General features: G+C 42.1%; 1 protein-coding gene across 4 annotated transcripts in view; it reads right to left on the reverse strand.

Annotated features, from left to right (window-relative positions):
* Positions 1-21449, reverse strand: part of LOC136844855 (uncharacterized) — an 855665-nt gene that overhangs the window by 245571 nt on the left and 588645 nt on the right. For all 4 annotated transcript variants that reach the window (XM_067114093.1, XM_067114090.1, XM_067114092.1 and 1 more), the window contains exon 12: positions 20066-20250. In XM_067114093.1, coding sequence (XP_066970194.1) covers positions 20066-20250 — 185 coding nt within the window. The remainder of the gene's footprint in view (positions 1-20065; positions 20251-21449) is intronic.

Genomic DNA, 21449 nt, shown 5'->3' on the forward strand with positions numbered 1-21449 from the left:
TGGTCGTAAGTTGTGTGATAGGGGTGTGAGTGCCAAAGTGGAAATGAGTGATAAAGCATGTAATACGGATGAATGGGATGGTATGAATAGAACGTATAGCATATGCGGGTTTGATATAACTGAGTTGACTGAACGTGTAGGGGTTAGTGAACGGTTGGAGGTGAGCAAAAGTGTAAGAGTAAGAGAGCGTAGCAGTAATATACGAGTGATTGAAAGCATGAATGAATCGTTGCAAGAATTGGAAAGGTCAATGAGCGAATGGGATGGGTTAGTTGAAGAATTGGGGGAGGTATTCGGGAACGAGTTAGAGGGTATAGATGAGATTGTGGATGAAATTGAGAGTGGGAATAGTGAAGAAGATAGCGTGAATCTGAGAGAGAATGGAGGAGAAGATGTGGATTTGAATGTTGCTAGAAGAGAGAATGATTGCGTGCCCGTGAACGCGATCTAGAGGACCTGCTAGTGAGCATCCGTGGGTGTTGCATAAGGCGATTTGAATGCAGTGTGGAAGGTATTGGTTGGGAAATGCTAAAAGGGGGGAGAATTATAGAGGGATGAATAAATTTGTTTTTATATAGCATTTCTGAAGAAAATGTTTTGTTGAGAGAGAGAGAGAGAGAGAGAGAGAGAGAGAGAGAGAGAGAGAGAGAGAGAGAGAGAGAGAGAGAGAGAGAGAGAGAGTGTAATTGTCGTTAGTGAGTGCTTCGGTTGTTGGAAGAGGGATGAGGTCGTTAGTTTGTTTACGGCGCTGTCTGTCTGTGGAATATATGTGAGGATTTTTCGGTTTTGGAGGCGAGTTTTGAGTCAGAGCTAGTGCCAGTCAGTCGTTTTTTTGGTCTTAAACAGTTTGTTTGTGTGCTGATTCAGAGTTGTTGTTTTTCCTTATTAGTGTGCTGTTCTTGTTGCTGTATGTTCGTGAGTCGTGTGTTTTTCTGTTTTGGTTTGGTTTGTGTGGTTTTGTGTGCTGTGTTGGCGACCGTGGACGCCTTACTCCATCTTCCAGCAACCGAGGACCAGGGTGAGTGTTGTGTACTGTTTTTTTGTGTTTTAAAATCCCGCCACAGTGGTAGAGGTCAATTCAACCAATGAGACATTTCAGGTTGGGGGCAGACTGAAGAAGTTCCAGGAAGCCTGGAAAGTGTCCCCTTGGGCCTATCAAGTGGTATCGAAAGGTCTGTGCTGGGATTGGAAGGGCCCCTTCCGCAACAAAATGCTAATAAAGGACACAATAGAGAAATGCCACTTTATCAGGTTCCAGGGGAGGCTTCTCAGTGTTCCAAAGAGGGACTCTCAGGAAAGAAGTCATTCTGGACCTCTCTGTCCTCAACAAAGCAATAAACTATCCCAAATTCAAAATGCTGATGATTGATCAGATAAGACATACCTTGCCAAAGGACAGCTACACCTCTTCTATCGACTTGAAAGACGCATATTGGCACATTCCAATCCAACCTCATTTTCGCCAGTATCTAGGATTCCGTCTGGGTCGCCAGTCGTGCAGATTCAAAGTGATGCCATTCGGCCTCAAAATAGCCTCCAGTGTTCACGAAATCTACCAAAGTGATCTCAGAGCAACTAAGACTACAGGGGGTGAATGTCATGGCGTATCTGGACGACTGGCTGATCTGGGCGGAATCGACAGAAGTGTGTCTAGAAGCGTCCCAAATAGTGGTTCAGACCTTGCAGGACTTCGGGTTCCTAATCAACTGGGAAAAGTCATGGCTGAAGCCAGAAAAGAAGTTCAGATGGCTAGGTCTACAATGGTGTCTAGAAAGCGGAAAGCTAGCCCTACCAGAGACCTCCAGGAGGTCAATGGTTGATCAGGTAAAGAGGTTCAGAAAAGCCAAGAGTTTTTCCAGAAGGAACCTAGAAGTGCTGCAGGGCAAACTACTATTCACATCAATAGTAGATCCAGTCTTGGAAACGACTTTGAAGGATTTGAACCGGATTCTAATTTTAAAGGCAAACAAATCATTCAGAGACCACAAGGTCCCGATGAAAAGGAGGTGCAAGACAATGCTCAAACTGTGGGCATCGAATCAGGCCCTGAAATCTTCAGTCCGGCTAGTCCCGAACCGGTCTCAGTGACCATTCATACGGATGCTTATTTAAGGACGGATGGGGGGACACTCAGATCAAAACAAAGTGTCCGGAAAGTGGTCGGGAGCCCTCAAATCTTGCCATATCAGTATCAAAGAAATGATGGCAGTGCTCCTGTCACTCAAGGACTGAAACCCAAGAGGGGATCTCACATTCAGTTGTTCATAGACAACAAGCCGGTGGTACAATGCTTGAAGCGTGGGGATCAAGGTCAAAACCATTGAATCATATAGTGCTGGGGATCATGAGATTAGCTCAGGTGAAGAAATGGACTCTGTCAGCATCCCACCTTCGGAATCAGAATGTCCTAACAGACTCCCTCTCCAGATTCAAAGCCCAGGAAGGGGAGTGGGAACTGGACAGCTCATGTCATTCAGCGGGATCCTCCAAGATCACCCATATCTTCAGGTAGATCTGTTACGCAACAATACAACAATCACAAATTACCGAATTTTGTCACCCCTATCATGACCTTCGAGCAGTGGCCAGAGACGCACTTTTAAGCTGGACTGGAACCTGCTGGGGACCATTTATCTGTTTCCAAACGAATTTATTAATGAAAGTAGTACAACTCCTCAAGGAGTTCAAGGGAGGGGAGTAGTGATTGCTCCAATGTGGCGAACAGCCGTTGGTTTCAACCCTACAGAAGTTGACTTTTCATCACAAGCCACTACATCTTCCTATTCTTTCCCAGCAGGTTCAAGGGATAACTGTCTACGCCTCCTCCTTTCTGATTAAAAGCCTTCACGTGTGGACTTTCTCAGATCCCTGTGCTTCATGGAATGGTCACCTGAAGTCAGGAATTCTTAATCACTAATATTAAGGGGAAATCTGCCAAACAGTATCAGTCAGTGTGGAACAAATTTGTCTCATTTGTTAGGGACCGTAAACCAACTACCATCGATAATAACTTCGTGGGGGAGTTCTTTGTGTTTTATTTAACGTAAAAAAGTTGGCTCCCTCCACTACTAAAAATCACAAGGCGGCCCTTGCGGTGCCTTTAAGGTACAGATTCGGAGTAGAGGTGCATTCAGAAGTGTTTGAAATGATGATGAAATCAATGGTTCTCCGCAGGCCGAGTGAACAACCATGTGAATTATCATGGGATCTAGATATAGTCCTAGCTGCTCTGAACAGATGTTCAGACAATAATATGAAATTTTTGTTAGAAAAAACGTTGTTTTTAGTGGGCCTGGCGATGGGAGCCAGATCAGCGGAGATCCATGCGCTAAAAAGAGGAGATCAGTTTTGTTCTTTCGGAAAGAATAAAGTAACCTTTTCATTCAGAGATTTTTTAGCTAAAAATGAGAATCCGTTTCATAGACGGAAACCCATAGTTATCCCTTTTTTGCCCTCTAATCCGAAGCTGTGTCCAGTGGCCACAGTGAAAAAGTACCTTGATCGCACCAACCATATCACATAAGGGCCCCTCTTTTTGGTACCAAACGAAAGCACCCCACCTTGCCTAGAAAGCCTCAGAACCAGTATTTGTAAGTTAATTGTAGATCTATGCCCAGGATCAGACCCAAAGTCACATGACCTCCGAAAGTACGCAGCCTCACTTGCCTTTTTCCGTAACTTTAGTATGGAGGACGTATCCAAATACACGGGGTGGTCTGGGCATGGAGTGTTTGTCAAACACTATGTTAAACAAATACAAGGTGTCCAGACTGCGTGCATATCCCTCGGGAAAGTCGTAGGCAAGAGATAAGGACGCCCAGAAGGTGAATTGGCTGGCAAAAGGAACTCTTACTTTAAAGTGAGTGAGTGTTTTAAAAACCAATAGAAGTTATTTTTTGTATTATAGTCTATTTCTTTTGCTCTTCACCAACACACAGTCTCTTCAGAGACAGCTTAAAGGGTGGGCTGTTACAGCCGTAAAGGAAAGGATTTTAGATTTCCCGTTAAACCCAAGGGAAGCGAAAAAGCTTTATTGGTTAGGGATAGTGGCTAAAAGTCCATCCTCCCTGTCAAATGATGTTTGATGGCTTTATAAATATACAAAAGGCCTCTTTAACCCCTTCGCCACCAGCCTGTTGCACTGCCGATAACGCTTGCATACCGCATGAGACTCCCGTCGACCGCGAGTATACATGTATCAGTCATCATTTGCTCCCACTAAACTTTCTGTTATTCATATTTTTTGTTTATATGTATATAATAATATTGAAAAATGAGGAATATTTAGTGGAAAAGTAATTGCAGAAATAGAAACAGCTATAAAGTGGTAGAAATAGTAGTAAAGTAGTAGAAATAAAGTAGCAGAAAAAGTAGTAAAGTATTAGTAAAATAGTACTAGTAGTAATAGCAGTATATACTAGTTTTCTTACGGAAACAGTTAGTCTAGGTTCATATGGAAACAGCGTATACATCAATGAATGTTTACGGCATTGGTAATAATAATAATAATAATAACAATAATAATAATAATAATAATAATATAACAATAATAATAATAAAAAAGTTCAACAGTAATACCACTACTACTACAACTTGTAGTAGAAAAAATATGATAATAAAAATTACATGTTAGTGTTAAAAAATGAAAGAAGTTTTCAAAAAACATAGTACGTATGTAACACCAAAAATATATCCTCTGCTGTGCTTGGGTTGGAAGGGTTGATTATTACTGCCTCGAAGACCCAGCCCTTGGGGCTTCGGAACCTCGTTTTTTATGTGCATGACAGTGCCAAGCTATAAAGTGTTCTTTCGAGCATAATCCAGGCTCCCTGGGGCATCCAGGGGTGTGGTAAGTGGTATCCTTCCTCTTCTTGAAGTCCCTGGTGCAGATGCGACATTTCTTCTGTTTCTTGGGTTGAAATCGAACCCAGGAATGTATGACGTCCATATTAGGCATCTTTGTGGGTTTCTGTGACTTCGCCTCCTCTTCTGCCTCGAGCATGGCCCTACCACTGGGACTGTGGTGAAATACCAAACCCTTACTGACTTCGAGGATGAATGCCATGAAGTCCTTCTTGTAACATTTTTGGTTCTTGTAGGCCAAGTAGGAGTTCAGCAGTATGCAAAAGATAAAATGTATACCAAGTTTTTACCAGGCAAGGGATTTCTTTCCAAAGGCATATGGTTCGAGCAGCTGGTCTGCCATGTCAATGCTGCCCATCAGACTATTATATTTTTCAATATGGAGTGGCTTGTTATAAAAACAGTTTTATCCCCGAAGTATGTTTTGCACTTCTCTACCATGCCAGCTGTATACAGTCGTCAGTACATTGACCTCCTTTTTGTCCATATACTTGACAACGGGAGTGTTGCCCCTCCTTGCAAAAGTTGACTGGTGTTTGGAGAGTTTTTCATTCACAAGTTTCTCAGGGGGTTCCCTGCCAGCTCGTACAACTCCAGTAAGTGTTGTGTCCCTGGTGCGTAAGTAATTACCAAAGCGATAACTGGTATACCAATTATCTGTAACTACATGATGTCCTTTGTCAAGCAAATTCTTCATTAGATGAACTACGATGATCTCCAATATAGATAGGTTAGCAGCAACTGGGTCAGGTAGAGAAAAACTGTGTCCTTGCCATAATACACTTCAAATTCCAAGTAGCCATTCCAATTTGGATCTGAAGGACATAGTATAAAAACCTTTATTCCAAATCTGGATCTTTTGTTCGGATAAATTGCTTGAATCCCAGCCTCCTTTCCAAAGCATCAGTACCTCATCTACAGCAATATCCTTCCCTGGTGTGAGCAGATTCTGGCTACATTATGGCAGTAAGTAAAAAAATGGTTCAATACGAGTCTTAGGCCGTTTCTTCCCACTTGGTCTAATGGAGCAAACCTCAGAAATTTCAGCAAGCAAAGAAATCTTGCTTGAGACATCACTTCTTTACAAAAGATCCTTGGACCCCCTACCATGGCATCTCGTGCCCAATACATATACATACGGGGCATTTTATACAACCCCATTATCATCAGCAAGCTCTGAAGAACATACATCTCATCACGAGTGACAGCCCTCCACAGAAGTCCATTTACCTTCTGCTTTCCTGTTGACCGAAAATACTCCTCTGCCCGAGCATTCATCCATTCACACAGTATGTCAATAACATCATCACAAAAAAAAAAGAAACAAAATGCATCTCGTGGGCAGGTGAAGTCTGGTGTGCAAACAGAGATCACATTGTCACCCTCCGTGAAATCGGGGGGTGGGTCTGGGCGCACATCACAAAATGGATCCGTTATGAACCGCCATCCTTCATCAACAATGGGTTCAATGTCTTCTAAATACTCGGTGTCGCTGTCATCCTCTAAGCAACTATCACCACTATCACTATAATCATCTGACAGATCTGAAATACTATCATCCGACATCATGATACTGAAAAATAAAAAAAAACCTGTAAAATAACTGCAATCAAAGGGAAAAAAGTTTAGCATTCGAATCCAAATGGTTTACTCACAAGATCGTGACAATGTTCCATACATAACAGCTTGAGGCGCACTGGCATGTGCTGCTGGACGATACCCCTTATAATATCCCATATGAATATGACGTCACGACGACCATCGGACACTCATTGGCTAGAATGAATAGTGGGTGGAGCTTCTGCACCTGTCTCGTACACAATACTACGCCTGAAACCCATCCAAGCTGAAGAAGACAGCTTTGCTTTTCGAGGAGGGATGAAAGACGTATAGGCATACGTCGCGGTCTTTTGTTACTGTACCGTAAAAGACATACATGTGTACGTCCCAGTGGCGAAGGGGTTAAAATGTTCTATGGTACACCTGCATGAACTCTCGCAGGCTCCTTTGACTAAAAAACAGGGTTTGAACCCAAGGGAAATGAAAACCCTATTTTTAAGTCTGGGAGCCACAAGAAATTCAGACCCTCCCAGTTAGCATTAAGTATATTGGGTTATGCCCACCCCTTCATTTGCAGGGAGTATAACCTTTTAGGGAGGCGCGGCTATTCCTACATTGGGTTGGCAACATGCGCATGCGCAGTAGATGTGTAGTCATGTTTTGACCCGATTCATTCGAACTAGCCACGGAGGCGCAAATGGAAAGGTGTAACCAGTGGAGATGTTTAGCCATGAATTGATTCATCAATCGGCGGATAGGGGGTCAAAGTGCAGACCCCCCCGAGACCTGATATCCTATCACAATAGTGACAAGCTTCCGTTAACCAGAATGAATATGTGCCAACCCTGTGCTATAAGTTCTCTGATAAGGGATATAGCCGGGGCGCTGCCAAAGGCAGACATAACTGCATGAGGCTCTCACGGCTCCCAGACTAAAAATAGGGTTTTCATTTCCCTTCGGGTTCAAACCCCATTTACTATTATAATTATTATTATTATTAATTATTACAGGCAGTCCCCGGTTAACGGTGGGCTCGGTTAATGGCGATCCGGTTTTACGGGGCTTGTCTAGCGACGAAAATCGGCAATTTTCAGCGCCAAAAATCGCAGATTTCCACTTATTGGCGCTGATATATACCTAACAGTAGCGTCGATAACCAAAAATCGGTGCTTTTCAGCGCCAATAAGCCCCGGAAATTGCCGATTTTTGGTTAGTGGCGATTTTCGGTTATCATCACACCCCCAGATCGGGACCCCCGCCGATAACCGAGGACTGCCTGTATTATTATTATTAATCTTAATATTTGAAAATTAGTACTTATTGGGTAAATCATTTACCATACAAAAGGGATTTTGACAACGGAAAAATCTATTTCTGGGGGAAGACTTGTGTCACCCAGTGAAATAGTTCCAATAGCACACATTTCTAGGTATAAATATTGCTAAATATACCAGAGAAAAAGCTATCCATAATGCCAGGGTTACTACCCCTGGATTGATCACCACAATGGTGTCGGTATGCACTAAGGGATGAGTGGTAGCCACTATCACAGATGCTTCGCCCAACAGATTTCTCCATTCTCAAAGCCCCCAAAATGGGTGGGCCGATCCAACCATTACCTTCTGCTTGCTGCCATCTACCACTCGTGCCCGCCATCATCATCCCAAAATTAGCACCCTCCAAGCTTGGTATGCTATCCGGGTGGGAAATGAAGTATAGGGATGGGTCACTGGGTGACACAGGTCTTCCCCCAGAAATAGATTTTTCCGTTGTCAAAATCCCTTTTCTGGGCTCGACCTGTGTCACCCAGTGAAATAGTAACAGAGAATCAGCCATACAATAGCTTGGTGGTACCATCTAAAGGATTACCTTAATGGAGCTAAATAAAACTAAGAGAACAATACTGAGTTTTAATAACCCCAATTTATAGAGTTCAAAACATACTTAAAAAACTATAAGGCACATAGCCTAAAAATACTAAATAACCAACACCAAGATACTTAAAGCTAAACAGATTATGTCTTAAAAACAGGATCTCAAAGTTACAGGCAGGAGTCAGGCTGTGAAGCAGACCTGACCTAAAAGGCTAGAAGGCAGGGTAAGCAAGCGAGGCAGGTAGGCGAGAGAATATACCAATAGGTAATTTAATCAAGAATTACATTACAACAAGGATAAACAAGTTATATACTAGTCTTGAGCTGGGCCAGGAGGAACAATACTTCCTGCAGCTACAGTGGAATATTTAAGAGCCTCTAAGGACTGAAGATAGTGACGTTTAAATACTGTTGGTGATTTCCAGCCCGTATACTTTTTAAGGTCATCAAAATTCATATTGTGAAAATAATTAGCTGAGGTGGCTACCGCCCGAATATCATGTACCCGAGGTACTGGATCCAGATTAGCCTGTTTAATAAAATAAAGAATTTGTTGCCTGACGGCCTTTAAGGAAATGGTACCCCCATTTTCCCTAACAAAAAGAGGGCCTGAAGTTCTTATAGAAGTTCTATTTAAATAAGCTTTTAAAGTGTTAACTGGACATAAAGATAGATCCTGTGGAAGGGGAATAATCTTCCAAGGAGACCATCTATTTTGTGGATCCTCATTCTTTGCTAGAAATCTGGGATCCGGAGACAACAGAACTTCTCCTGACGGGAGGAAATCAACATGATTCGGTTCTCTAGAGAGAGCAGGTAGTTCAGAAATTCTAGCCCCTGAGGCTAGACTTACTAAAAATAACGTCTTCCTTAGCAGACTCGGGTATGTACATAATTCGTTATCAGTGTCTGATGCCAATTTAAGTACGTCATTTAGGAACCAGGAAACAGTGTGTGGACGGATTGCTGGTCTAAGGCGAGCACATGCTTTAGGAATTGACGAAAAATATGGGTCTGTAAGGTTAATATTAAAGCCATGTAAAAATATTTTCCTTAAAGCAGATTTTGTTGTAGTAATAGTACTAGTGGCAAGTCCTTTCTCAAATAATGATCTGAAGAAAAAGATTGCTAGATTCGTGGTCATTTCTTGAGCTTCAGATTCCCTTAGAAATAATGCTAACTTTTTAACTGCTGAGTCATATTGTCTAAGTGTAGATTCCCTCTTATCTGATTCTATGAACAGTGTATTAAGAGGGTCAATGTTAGCGTCTTTCTGAGCTGCAAACTACATGAAGTCCATAAAGCTAGGGCACTCAGAATTCTTGAGGAAGCTGACACAGTCCGAGTTTGCACTACTTGTGTCAATCTTGGATTGGGAATCTGTTTGTGCCGGAGCTTCAACTCCAGTAGAAGAGGAAACCAATTGCTCTTTGGCCAGTTGGGTGCCACAAGTGATACTTGACCTTTGAATGATCTGAGTTTGTGTAAAACTTTCATCAGTAGGTTTATTGGTGGAAACAGATCCTTTGCCATCTGTTCCAGTCGATTGACATCGCATCTATGGAATGAGCTAGAGGGTCTAGATTGGGAGCAATGTAACACGGAAGCTTGTGGTTGCTCTCTGTGGCAAACAGGTCTACCTGGAGACCCGGTACCTGAAGACAAATCCACTCGAACGATGTCTTGTCCAAGGACCATTCCGACTCCAGCGGAGTTGTCCTGGATAGAGAACCTGCAATGACATTTTGAACACCTGCCAGGTGGGTAGCTGACAGGTGCCAAAGATGTTTCCTTGCCAGAGAGAAAATTGCAATCATTACTTGATTGATATGGCTCGACTTGGAGCCCCCTCTGTTTAGGCAATGTACAACTACTGCACTGTCCAGCACCAGTCTGATGTGAATCTGTCTGGCTGGACGTAGTTTCTTTAATGTTAGTAAAACTGCCATTGCCTCTAGAATGTTGATATGGAACTGGCGGAATACTGTCGACCACGTTCCTTGAACTTTCTCGTGTTGGGAATATCCTCCCCATCCGCTTAGGGAAGCATCCGTATGGATCACTAGCGATGGAGGGGGAAATTGAAGAGGCACTGACCTTGCCAAACTCTTGACTGTCGACCATGGTCAAAGCTTTTTCCTCAATACCGGCGGAATTAGAGACACCTTGTCTCTGTTTCTGCTGTTGGCTCGTTTCCGCCATACCCTGTTTATATCCTTCAGTCTGGCTTTCAGTAACAAATCTGTTACTGAAGCGAACTGAAGAGAGCCTAGAACTCTTTCCTGGGTACGACGAGAGGCTATTTTGTTCTTGAGGAATTGCCTGGTAGCTTTGGCTATCTCCCTCCTTTTGGCTGGTGGAAGAGACAGTTTGTGTGTGTTTAGGTCCCATTGGATTCCCAACCACTGAAATTGAGCAGCCGGAACTTGACGGGATTTCTTCCTGTTTATTTGGAATCCCAAGTATTCCAGGAAGTTGATTACTGTTACTGTTGCTTTTCGACATTCCTTGGCGTTGGATGCCCATATTATCCAATCGTCCAGGTATGCGGCCAGCATAATCCCTTGAGCCCATAGTTCTTGGACTACTGTCTCTGCCAGTTTGGTAAATATTCTGGGCGCTATGTTGAGCCCGAATGGCATGACTCTGAACGAGTATGCTTGTTTTCCTAGTCTGAACCCTAGGTAAGGAGAGAAATTTCTCGCAATCAGGACGTGATAGTATGCGTCTGAAAGATCTACAGAGGTGGTGACGGCCCCACGAGGAAGTAGGGTCCATACCTGCGAGATTGACAGCATGCGAAACTTGTCACATTGTATGTATAAGTTGAGACGAGACAAGTCTAGAATTACTCTTTGCTTGTCTGAGTCTTTCTTTGGGACAATGAACAGACGGCCTTGAAATTTCAAGTGCCTGACTTTCTTTATTGCCCTCTTTTGCAGAAGGTCTTTTGCATAGTCCAGTAATTCTTTGGATGGAGGTTGATGGAATCTGACTGGCGGAGGAGGCCCTCTGCTCCAGCTCCATCCCAGACCTTTTGAAATTATGCTGTGGGCCCATGGACTGAAGGTCCAATGGTCCCGGAAGAGATATAATCTCCCGCCTACCTGAGGAGGCTCATTGATTGGAAGAGGTCTTACTCCCTCTGCCTCTTCGGGCTCCTCTTCCACGTGAGAGAGGTCTGGAAGCTGCTCTACCTCTGTAGGCGGCTCTGGCTCTACTACCCCTCGTATGTCTACTGTATCCCCGAAACGCCCCTTGGCTTTCAAACGAGGCATTGAAAGCTGGGGACGTCACGAAGGCTGGTGGAGCCGAAGCTTGCTGAGCCGGCTGCATCAGTACATACTGTGGCTGAGGCTGTGCCTTAGATGTGGAAGGCTGTCCGATCTGTGAGACCGGTACCGCCTGAAGCATAGTCTGAGTCTGAGGCTTCCGATAGTTCTGGAATCTCCTGAACCTCTTCCTTTCCTTAGGTTGAGGTCCGGAGGTCTCAGAGGACTTCCTTTTGAAAGGAAGACCCCAGCGGGAGCGAAGACTCTGGTTCGCTCTGGTTGCCTCTGCCAGGACATTATTGACCTCATCCTCTGGGAAGAGGTTAGGTCCCCAGATAGAGCTCTTCATGAGTCTATTGGGCTCATGCCTGATGGTGGCGTCGGCAAAGATGTGCTTTCGGCAGTTCTGCCTCGCGACCACAAAGTCATAAAGGTCCGATTGGAAGGATGCCAATAATGACTTTGTGAGGACCTGAAAAAGAGGTTCGTCTGTATAGGCTAATGCAGTTACCTCTGAGATGGTGATGGAATGAAGGGAGTGACTCAACCTGCATCTAGTCTCAAACTCTGTCTTCAGCAGAGCGTCCGGAATCCAGGGAAGTTGCTCGCTGAACAGGGTGGAGGCACACTCGGGATCGAGTTTCCCCACCGTGAACGTTGCCGGAGCTCCCACCCCACATTCCGAATCTCCGGGGAAGAGAAGAGAAGTAGGATCTGTCTCCCGGAGTTGAGGTATGGGTTTGCCCTCTATCCCAGCCTGAAGGGTCTGCTCTGCAATCTTAGTAGTGCAGGGGGTCGGGATAGAGTCCCCTACAGAGAACATCGTGAAACTTCCTCTAAAGGGAGTAAGTTTCTTGTTCTCGCACTCCCAGTCAGTGAGAGCGCGCATCAGGGTGGATTGAGCTTGGTCCCTTGGAAAGATGACCATTTCTTTTGAGACCTTATCGGATCTAATCCAGGCTTCCTCAGTTAACCTGGCAAAGCCTGGATAGGGAGGCACTAGGTTGGCCGGAAAGAACTCTAGTTCTTCCAGACGACGAGTGCCCAATCCCTCTATGGTCAGTGTGCCTTCGTGCAGGGGGGCATGCAGGGCCAGCCGCCAGGGGTTCCCCTTATCAAAGGGGGGCAGTCTGGAAGCATCCGGGACAACATGTGACTGCTGTACTGCTCTGGATTGGATGAATCCGGAGAGCAAGCTTTCCTGGGCCTGCATCCTCTGTGCCAATGACACCACTGACTGTCCAGAGGTCTCTAAGCTTGTGACAAGCTGAGACGAGAGTTCTTGTAGCCGAGCTTCAACCTTAGAGTTGATCCTCTGCATCAGCAGTTCGACGAAAGCCTCAGAGTCGAAGCTAGGCTGTAGGGGCTTAGCCTTCGAGAGACTGGTTCTCGACCCCTTAGACGGGGGAGTAGCCTTACTTAAGGACATCACTGGTTTGGGAGCCAGTGACGACCTAGAGGGAGCTGGTGGATTAGACCTTTGAGGTCTAGAAGACTTGGGTAAGTCCTTCTTCTTCAGAGTTTTCACCTTGGGGATAACAGACCGAGATCTGTCCCCAAGGATAGCTGACTTGGAAAATCCTTGGAAAGAAGAGGACGAAGATTGTGAACTACCTAAAAGTGATCTAATTTCACTACTTCCACCTGCCTCACTTACCGCCCTACCTTCTACCTGATGGTCATCTACGCTTATCGGCTCGATGTGGATGTTGATGGCCGCTACTTCTTCCGTCACCTCCTCGCACAGATTTTCGTCTTCTGGGGGCTGCGTCTCCTCCCTGATCCTCGCGATGAGAGGGGCGGCCACTTCCTTCGGTACTGCGGCGGAGATCCGAGCATTCGGATAGAGGAGATTGCAAATCTCCTCCGACAGTACGTAGGGGTGGCCAGACGCAACATTTCTCCCAAATCCGCCGACCCAGGTCTTGAGGGTCGACAGTGAAGAGGCTCGGATTGCTTGGTTAGACTGAAAGAGAAGATAGGACTTGCTAAAAATATTCTTGAGCAGCCGGAACTTCCAATTTTTTATCGCATATATCCATATGAGTCATTAAAATCAAAAGGGACTAAAGGTTAACAGTCTCTTGTCACTTACCGACTCATCTGTTACCAGCTCGTAAAGAGCATAACATATCTCACAGCCGTCCGGGTGCCAAACGACCAGGTCCCCAACATGCACCGCGCAGCTGGAGTGCGAGCGGCACACCTCGTGCCCGCAGGGTTGTTGGAGGACAGCCATGCACCCTTGCTCCTGACAACGTACCATCTGTAAGTGGAAAGACGGTACATGAGTATCAACAGGGCAAGACCTGCCGGAACTAAGTCCAGCGCGGCAAAAGTCTATCTTAACAAGATTATGGTACATGAGTATCATCAAGGCAAGACCCGCCGGAACTGAGTCTGGCAGCAAAAGTCTATTTAAAATAGATTTATGCTACGGAATGGTTAACTAATATTTAAGTTACAAGCAAGCACTCTATGTTACTCCGCCGTGACTTGTCGCAGAAATCTCATTGTGTCACAAAATATGGAATCGGCGTAAATTGAGCGAAATAGAGTGTTCGCACATAGCCCATCTCTCAAATCGCCCAGGGCAGTAACCAAATAATGGAAACCGTAAAACATGCCGGAAACCATACCCACCGGAGTGGTTAAATGGACAATAACAAACGAGAGATCTGACTAGTCTGGCGGAGATTCCTCCACCTCAAGCAGGCGGTAAACACAAAGTACTTTAAAAACAACTAAATCTATCATATCGTAACTCTTATTTGCTTTCACGGGAAAGGTAGGTGAGTGGCGGAAACCCGACGGAACGGCGACCAGTCAGGTGGACGCACCCTCCGAGAAGCCAAGTACAACCTCCTATACGGGGGTGCCGAGCACAAGCGATCGGTTTTCCTCTTACGAGGATGTCGCCCAGGCAATGTCGCCAAATTCTAATCGTTCAGGTAAAGAAGGACTAGGCTAAATAGACGAAAAAGCCGGAGCATAACCTCCTGTTCCTAGCCTACCTTCCAAAACCAAAACTTTTTGGTCTGGTCAGGAGGGCTAGGATGAGCGTTACAGGTGTGGGGAGAGAAGAACCTTTGTAATAATCTAGCCTCACCCTCCAAAACCGAATCGGCCTGGTCAGGTGGCAAGGTATGAATTGAGGAGCCCTGTCACTATTCTAACCTCACCCTCCAAAACCTAACGGCCTGGCCAGGTGGGCTAAGTGTGAATGAGGAAGTCTCTCACTAGCCTAACCTCACCCTCCAAAACCTAACGGGCTGGTCAGGTGGGCTAAGTGTGAATGAGGAACTCTCTCACTAGCCTAACTTCACCCTCCAAAACCGTAAAACGGCCTGGTCAGGTGAGCTAGGAAGCCTGAGCATGTATAAGAGCGCAAGTCATGCCTAGCCTAACCCTCCAAAACCGTATCACGGCCTGGGCAGGTAGGCTAGGATAGTAACTACCCAATGATAGAATTAAAACCAACCTTGATATTAGAGCAAATAATATAAAATATAATGTTAACCACCCATGATGTGGGTTAGCCTAAGATTATATATATAAATAAACATAAATGATTCGGTGGCAGAGAAGGAACCCGAAAATCATTCGTAGGTAACATTAGGTACCAAGATGGCCTACCTCTGACGCCAAATCACATGCATAAACTAATCCAGGAATGGACATGTCATCCATCCTTATACATATTAGCTATAATCATGAAAATAATAATAACACCATCGAGAAGGTACCAACTCGCTGGTGGAGGAAAGGAAACTAATTAAAAGACTCAAAATCCATGATCAGAAAAAGTTGAGCCTAGCTCAAGCCATGATACAGAAGTTCCTTCGCCTCTAAACCAGCGACATGGTAATATCTCCAAAATATGCACCAAAAACCGAAATGGAGTAATGGAAAGTATCAAGCAGAATTTCGTTCTGCTAACGATAATGTGGAGACTGAAGGTCGAAAACGCAACAGAGGCATCCATGACCTACGTTTGGCGGCCCCACACGGCTGTGCACCTGGTAAACATATTTTACGTACAGTTCATAAATACTGTGCCTCTTACGTTTAACAAACCAACCAGATAAAGTACTCAACTTAGATGGTGCGAAATCCTCGTGGGATGACATGATTAAAGCTGAAAATGGTTCAAATCACAAGAAAAAAGAGACACGGTGTTCTCGTGTTAGTGCTAGATTTTGGAATGAAGATGGCGGGCGCGAGTGGTAGATGGTAGCAAGCGGAAGGTAAGGGTTGGATCGGCCCACCCATTTTGGGGGCTTTGAGAATGGAGAAATCTGTTGGGCGAAGCATCTGTGATAGTGGCTACCACTCACCCCTTAGTGCATACCGACACCATTGTGGTGATCGATCCAGGGGTAGTAACCCTGGCATTATGGATAGCTTTTTCTCTGGTATATTTAGCAATATTTATACCTAGAAATGTGTGCTATTGGAACCATTTCACTGGGTGACACAGGTCGAGCCCAGAAAAGACACATACGTACATATTACATGTCAGAAAAATGCTCTCATCTAAATAGAGAGAGAGAGAGAGAGAGAGAGAGAGAGAGAGAGAGAGAGAGAGAGAATTATTATTTCTATTTAATGTTATTACTTAACGATAATACTTAATATTAATAATCGAAAATTAGTATGTACCATAAATCATTATTCTATCATAAAATGTACTCTCTAAAAATGCTTATACTAACATCCTGAAACACTTATCATTTTAAAATAATTTCAATAGTACTTCATATAAATTTAATATTTTAATACAGTAGTATCAATTCTCAGCATCTATCTTCACTTTAATGAGGTTGGGTCCATCCTGAATGGAGAGGAGAAAACAACTTTCTCTCTCTCTTTGAGTTACATATTATTTAATCTTACATTATTATTATCATCATTATTATTATTATATTATTATTATTATTATTATTATTATTATTATTATTATTATTATTATTATTATTACTTGAAAATCTGTAAATCATTTTTTATCATAAAAAATGTATTTGGTCATGAAAATAAAATCAAAATACACTAATTAGTGAATTTATCCTGACGAAAAAGTCTGGAAATTGCTGAATTTTTCGTGAATAATTTATAGATAAGTTCCACAGAAAATCCCACGATCTGGTGAGTCTGCAAAGCATGAGGATGCGAATACGGGGGGTTTACTGTACACTGTCAGTCCTTTTGTAATGGCTATGTAAAATTTCAATTCTAATATTCATGGCATTCTGACTAACTGCTATGAACTAATTTAACTAACCAGGCTGCTGCTTTATATGGCTTAGGTTAATGCTTTTAGTATACTGTGCAGTAAACCCCTCTTATTCACGGGAGATGCATACTCCCGCCCCCCTTGACGAATAGCTAAAATCCACAAATACTTAAAGCCCCTCTAAAAACACTTAGAACTGATTATTTTGATAGTTCAAACACAAAAAAATCTCTAAAAATGCTTATACCTGAGTATTTTAATAGTTTTATCACAAAAAGTACATTTAGTCATGAAAATGATGTGAAAATACAGTAATTAGTGAATATTTCTTACTGAAAAATACTGCGAATGGGCGAATTTTCCGCGATTAATGTGTATATATGTTCCACAGAGAAATCTGCGAATTGTGAGACACCAAATACGGGGGGTTTCCTGTAATCTACATTAAGCTAAGAATAGAGGATTTCTTAGAGGGTTCTCGCTTAACCTATTCTAGGCCAATGCCTATTCTAGGCTTATCTAAAACTTAAAGATATAAACTATACAGAAAAGAGCCCTCTTACAATCTAGTTTTCTGTTTTATGTGGCCGAGACTACCCTTTATTTGATATTTGGCAACTGATGTTTTAGGCTAATGGTAAGATATTCTCTTAAAAAGGGGTTCCTACTTAATCTGGTTACGCTACTGCCTGTTTGAGGTTTATATTGCCTTTAAGGATATTGGCTACATATGAACTCCACTAATATGTAGCCTTATAGATAGGATACATCCTAGTCGTAAAAACTGGTTATCACCTTATTAAGCCTAGAATACTGTTTATATCTAATCCTAGGCTATTTGGACTAAACTACCTCTTAAACCAATATATGGTTATTTCCTAAATTGTTCTCTCTTTGCCTAGTGTAGGGTATAGCCTAATCCAGATTATTTTAGATCACTCTTAAATGTATAGGCTATAAAAAACAGAAACTTACTAATATGTAACCTTACAGTTAGGCTCCCATTTCTGTCTAACACAGGCTGTTGTTTATATATACTCCTAGTCTATTTGGTCTACTATATAAAACAGTAACTCACTAATGTGTAACCTTATAGTTAGGCTATCACTTACCTAATCTAGGTTATTGTCTAATCCAGATTATTTAATTCACCCTTAAGGGTATGGGTTTAACCAGTCGTCTTTACATAAAACACAATTACCTTAATAAATAGCCTTAAAGCTAGGCTATCACATCATCTAGCACAGATTACTATTTCATCTAGTCCTCAATAATGGGATGTTTTGTAAAAGGTTATCACTTATCCTAACATAGGTACTATCTTGTCCTGGATTATTCAGGTCATGCTCAAGTGTATAGGCTATATAAAAGGAAAAAATCTGTAGTCTGTTATCACCTAACCTAGGGTCTTTGGTGTAAAGTAAGATGCTGCCTAGCCCCATAACAGATTATATCTTAAAAGGTTCTTACCTTAATTTAGGTTACTACCTAATCCAGGTTATTTATTTCACACTTGAGGATATGTAATCCTAGGTTATAGGCTACAGACAACATCCACTATTAATCTAGTCTAAATTATTCTCACTAAATCTGATGTAGGCTACTGCCTCAACTATTGTAGACATCATTATCTGAAAGGATTATCTATATTAATGATAAATTGTGGAATATTTCTTTTAGGTAAAAGATCTAAATAGAATGACAAATTATTCAGAACAATTTGCGCTTTTACAATTTTGTGATCAGCGATCGTAAATAAGCACTGAACACATGTTCACAAGATACGCCAGTTTCCTGCTTTCACACACAAGTTACCCATTCAAGTTTAAAACTAAAAATTTTAACTGGAACTTGAAAATAAGCACTTACTTGCGATTTTAGATGTTTCCATGACCCTCGCTAATGAAACTGGAGAATCAAAAAGCTGAACTTATGGAGTGCTGGCTTTCAATAAACAACCTTCTGCTTGACCCGGAGGGTAATGGGTCCATGGTCTCGTGCCAGTCCGTTTGTAGACAACATAGCAGACGCACATGCGCAATACAGTAGTCACTTCTTCTTCTTGCACGTTTTTGATATTGGAAAACTGGGTTCAGCTTTGCTGAAGATAAGGGAAAATGCCCTCTTATCTCTGAGCCCATTACATACTCCATAACGTGTTATAGTGTTTATCAATACAACACAATACCTGGCTACAAGACCACCTAAAAGAGAATTCTTTGATATTAGTCTGGTCACCATGGAGCTTTGGAAGACCACGGAAGGGTAACTCCTTGAGGATGAAACAAGCGACTACACTATAAAAAATTCTTACTGACAGAATAGGTACCCAGAGCAAAATCTGAACTTACAGGTGGCAAAGGGGAGCGCTCCGAACACAATTTTATCTTGTGACCCTGTCTGTTTGTATCTCTGAAAGTTTGTAAGTAGGCTGGTGTCTGTATTCTCTATAATTTCTAGCCCATAAACTCCTCACAGTGGGTGTTGTCATCATACTTTAACTATTACAAACTATTGGAGCAATCCTTTGCTCTGTGAATCCTAATTGAACTCTCTGATGATGACATTGTCATTAACCACAACTGAAAAACTGGAAACTTACTGCAGGTACCTGCAAGTGAGAAAGTGGAAATTGGACAGCCTACCAACCCAACCAGGTAACTGTGATATTCTTTCATTACTGTGTCATTAAGCATTACAGCTAGATGAATCATTGGTAGTTTTACTAAAATAATTTACAGTACTATTTTTACATTATTGTTATTAATACCCTCTTTAAGAAATAACCAAACCAAACACTGTTGTCTCTTATGACACTATAACCTAGGAAAAACATTGTTGCCTCTTATGACACTATTACCTAGGAAAAACATGTTGTCTCTTTTGACTGTATCATAGGCTAGTGGGAAGAAAAATGACGACTATTTACTATGCTGTGCTATGAAAAAAATTGTTGTAACTGAATTACATATGACACATAAGATAAGGGGTTTCCTTCATAGGGTGAGGTCTCAGCAATAATACTCATTTCTCTTACTCAACGCGGCTAATCAGTACTCAGCTAATCTCAGAAGGTAGATATTGAGCATTTGTTAGAGACAAAAAAGTAGGTTTAGTTCCTGGTTTCTGTCTGAGAAGGGGAAAAAACAGCACTGAGATACAAGTGAATATTTACTTGTCATTCAATTGTTTCTAATATTAATTACTAAATGATTTTCTGTCTGTATACAAATTCTGAATACCTTAATCAAGAACATAAATACCTTTGTGGGCATGATAGCATATGCTCCGCATTTCTTCACAGTACCCCTTTCGATGTACAAAAGGACATAACAATGATCTGTAGAAGTTGATGTGCATCATCTTCTCAACAGCTGAGTGTGCCTTTGAGCAAGAATCTCTGTAACTACAAGTTCCTTGTGAATTCAGCTCTGTACACATTTCAAGGCTGGAAGTAACAAAAAAAAGTTTTTACAAACTTTTATGAATAACCATCGGGTTGACTAACTGATTCTACTGAACCAGAGTCAAATTTTGAGTTCTCACATGACTCAGCAGAAGAATTAGCTATGTTTATAGATTAAAATATATTAAAATTTAATAACTGAATAAAATAACAAAGCTGAATATTCTGCGGAATTTTCTTTGAGGAACTTATGTTCATACTTTCATTCACGGTTGGATGAAAGTAAAACACCCCACAAAATATGTTTTACAATTTGCTGCAGTTGCAATACAGTATTCTTTATGCAGTACTAGGGACTGGATCATGAAGGTAGCTATTAAACAACAGTATTAAATGAAAATGTGACCAACTCCCATGTTAGCAGCCAAAGCCCTGCAGTTGGTTAGTCAGCTTCTATTTCTATTACCTATATTAATCTATGAATTTTGACTTAAGTAATGCCACATGATAGTTTATAGGAATTCTTGCATCGCTCATTTCATTATAGTTGCATCTGTGGCTGCTTTATCTATATTTCTATCTTCTTTACTACAAACACAAGCAATAATCCTGCGCAAATGCTACATTTATACTGGCTTCATAAGACTTATGCAAAGATTATTTAATCTTTTGACCCCAAGAACTATTTTGATTGTAATTCATAAGTGCTTCCTTGTTGAGCACTTCTAGTCAATGAAAAATACAAACTTTTCTGAGGGTGTTTTTAATGACACTGAAAGCAGATGATTCCAAACAAATCTGCTGTGAGGATTGAGGAAGGCAATATTAGATAAAAAAGACATTAACAGGACCATGTAGGAAAAGGTAATGCATAGAACTGATTGCTATTCTTCCAAATTGTAATATAAGTCTGTGTCAGCAGATGTGATGCTCAACTCTGAAAATGATTTCTCAATCATGGCATTACCAACTCTATTCATTACTTACTTTGGAAGATACCACATAAAGTGTGCCTAGTAAGGCTCAGTGTACATGGTACTCAAGGTCCTTTGCTATGCCCCTAAGGCTCATAACACTTTGTTGTTTGCATTTTACTTTTTTCTGTTCCTTCTGGTTTCCTCTCACCAAGAAGCCTCACTCAAGAAAATACACTTGTAGGAAGCTCTTCTAAGATAGTCTAAAAATGTAAATCAGATCTCATCAACTTACTTCAAAATAATAATTCATTCACTGCATTTCCT

The sequence above is a fragment of the Macrobrachium rosenbergii genome, chromosome 13 (assembly GCF_040412425.1).
Source record: "Macrobrachium rosenbergii isolate ZJJX-2024 chromosome 13, ASM4041242v1, whole genome shotgun sequence".
Lineage (NCBI taxonomy): Eukaryota > Metazoa > Arthropoda > Malacostraca > Decapoda > Palaemonidae > Macrobrachium > Macrobrachium rosenbergii.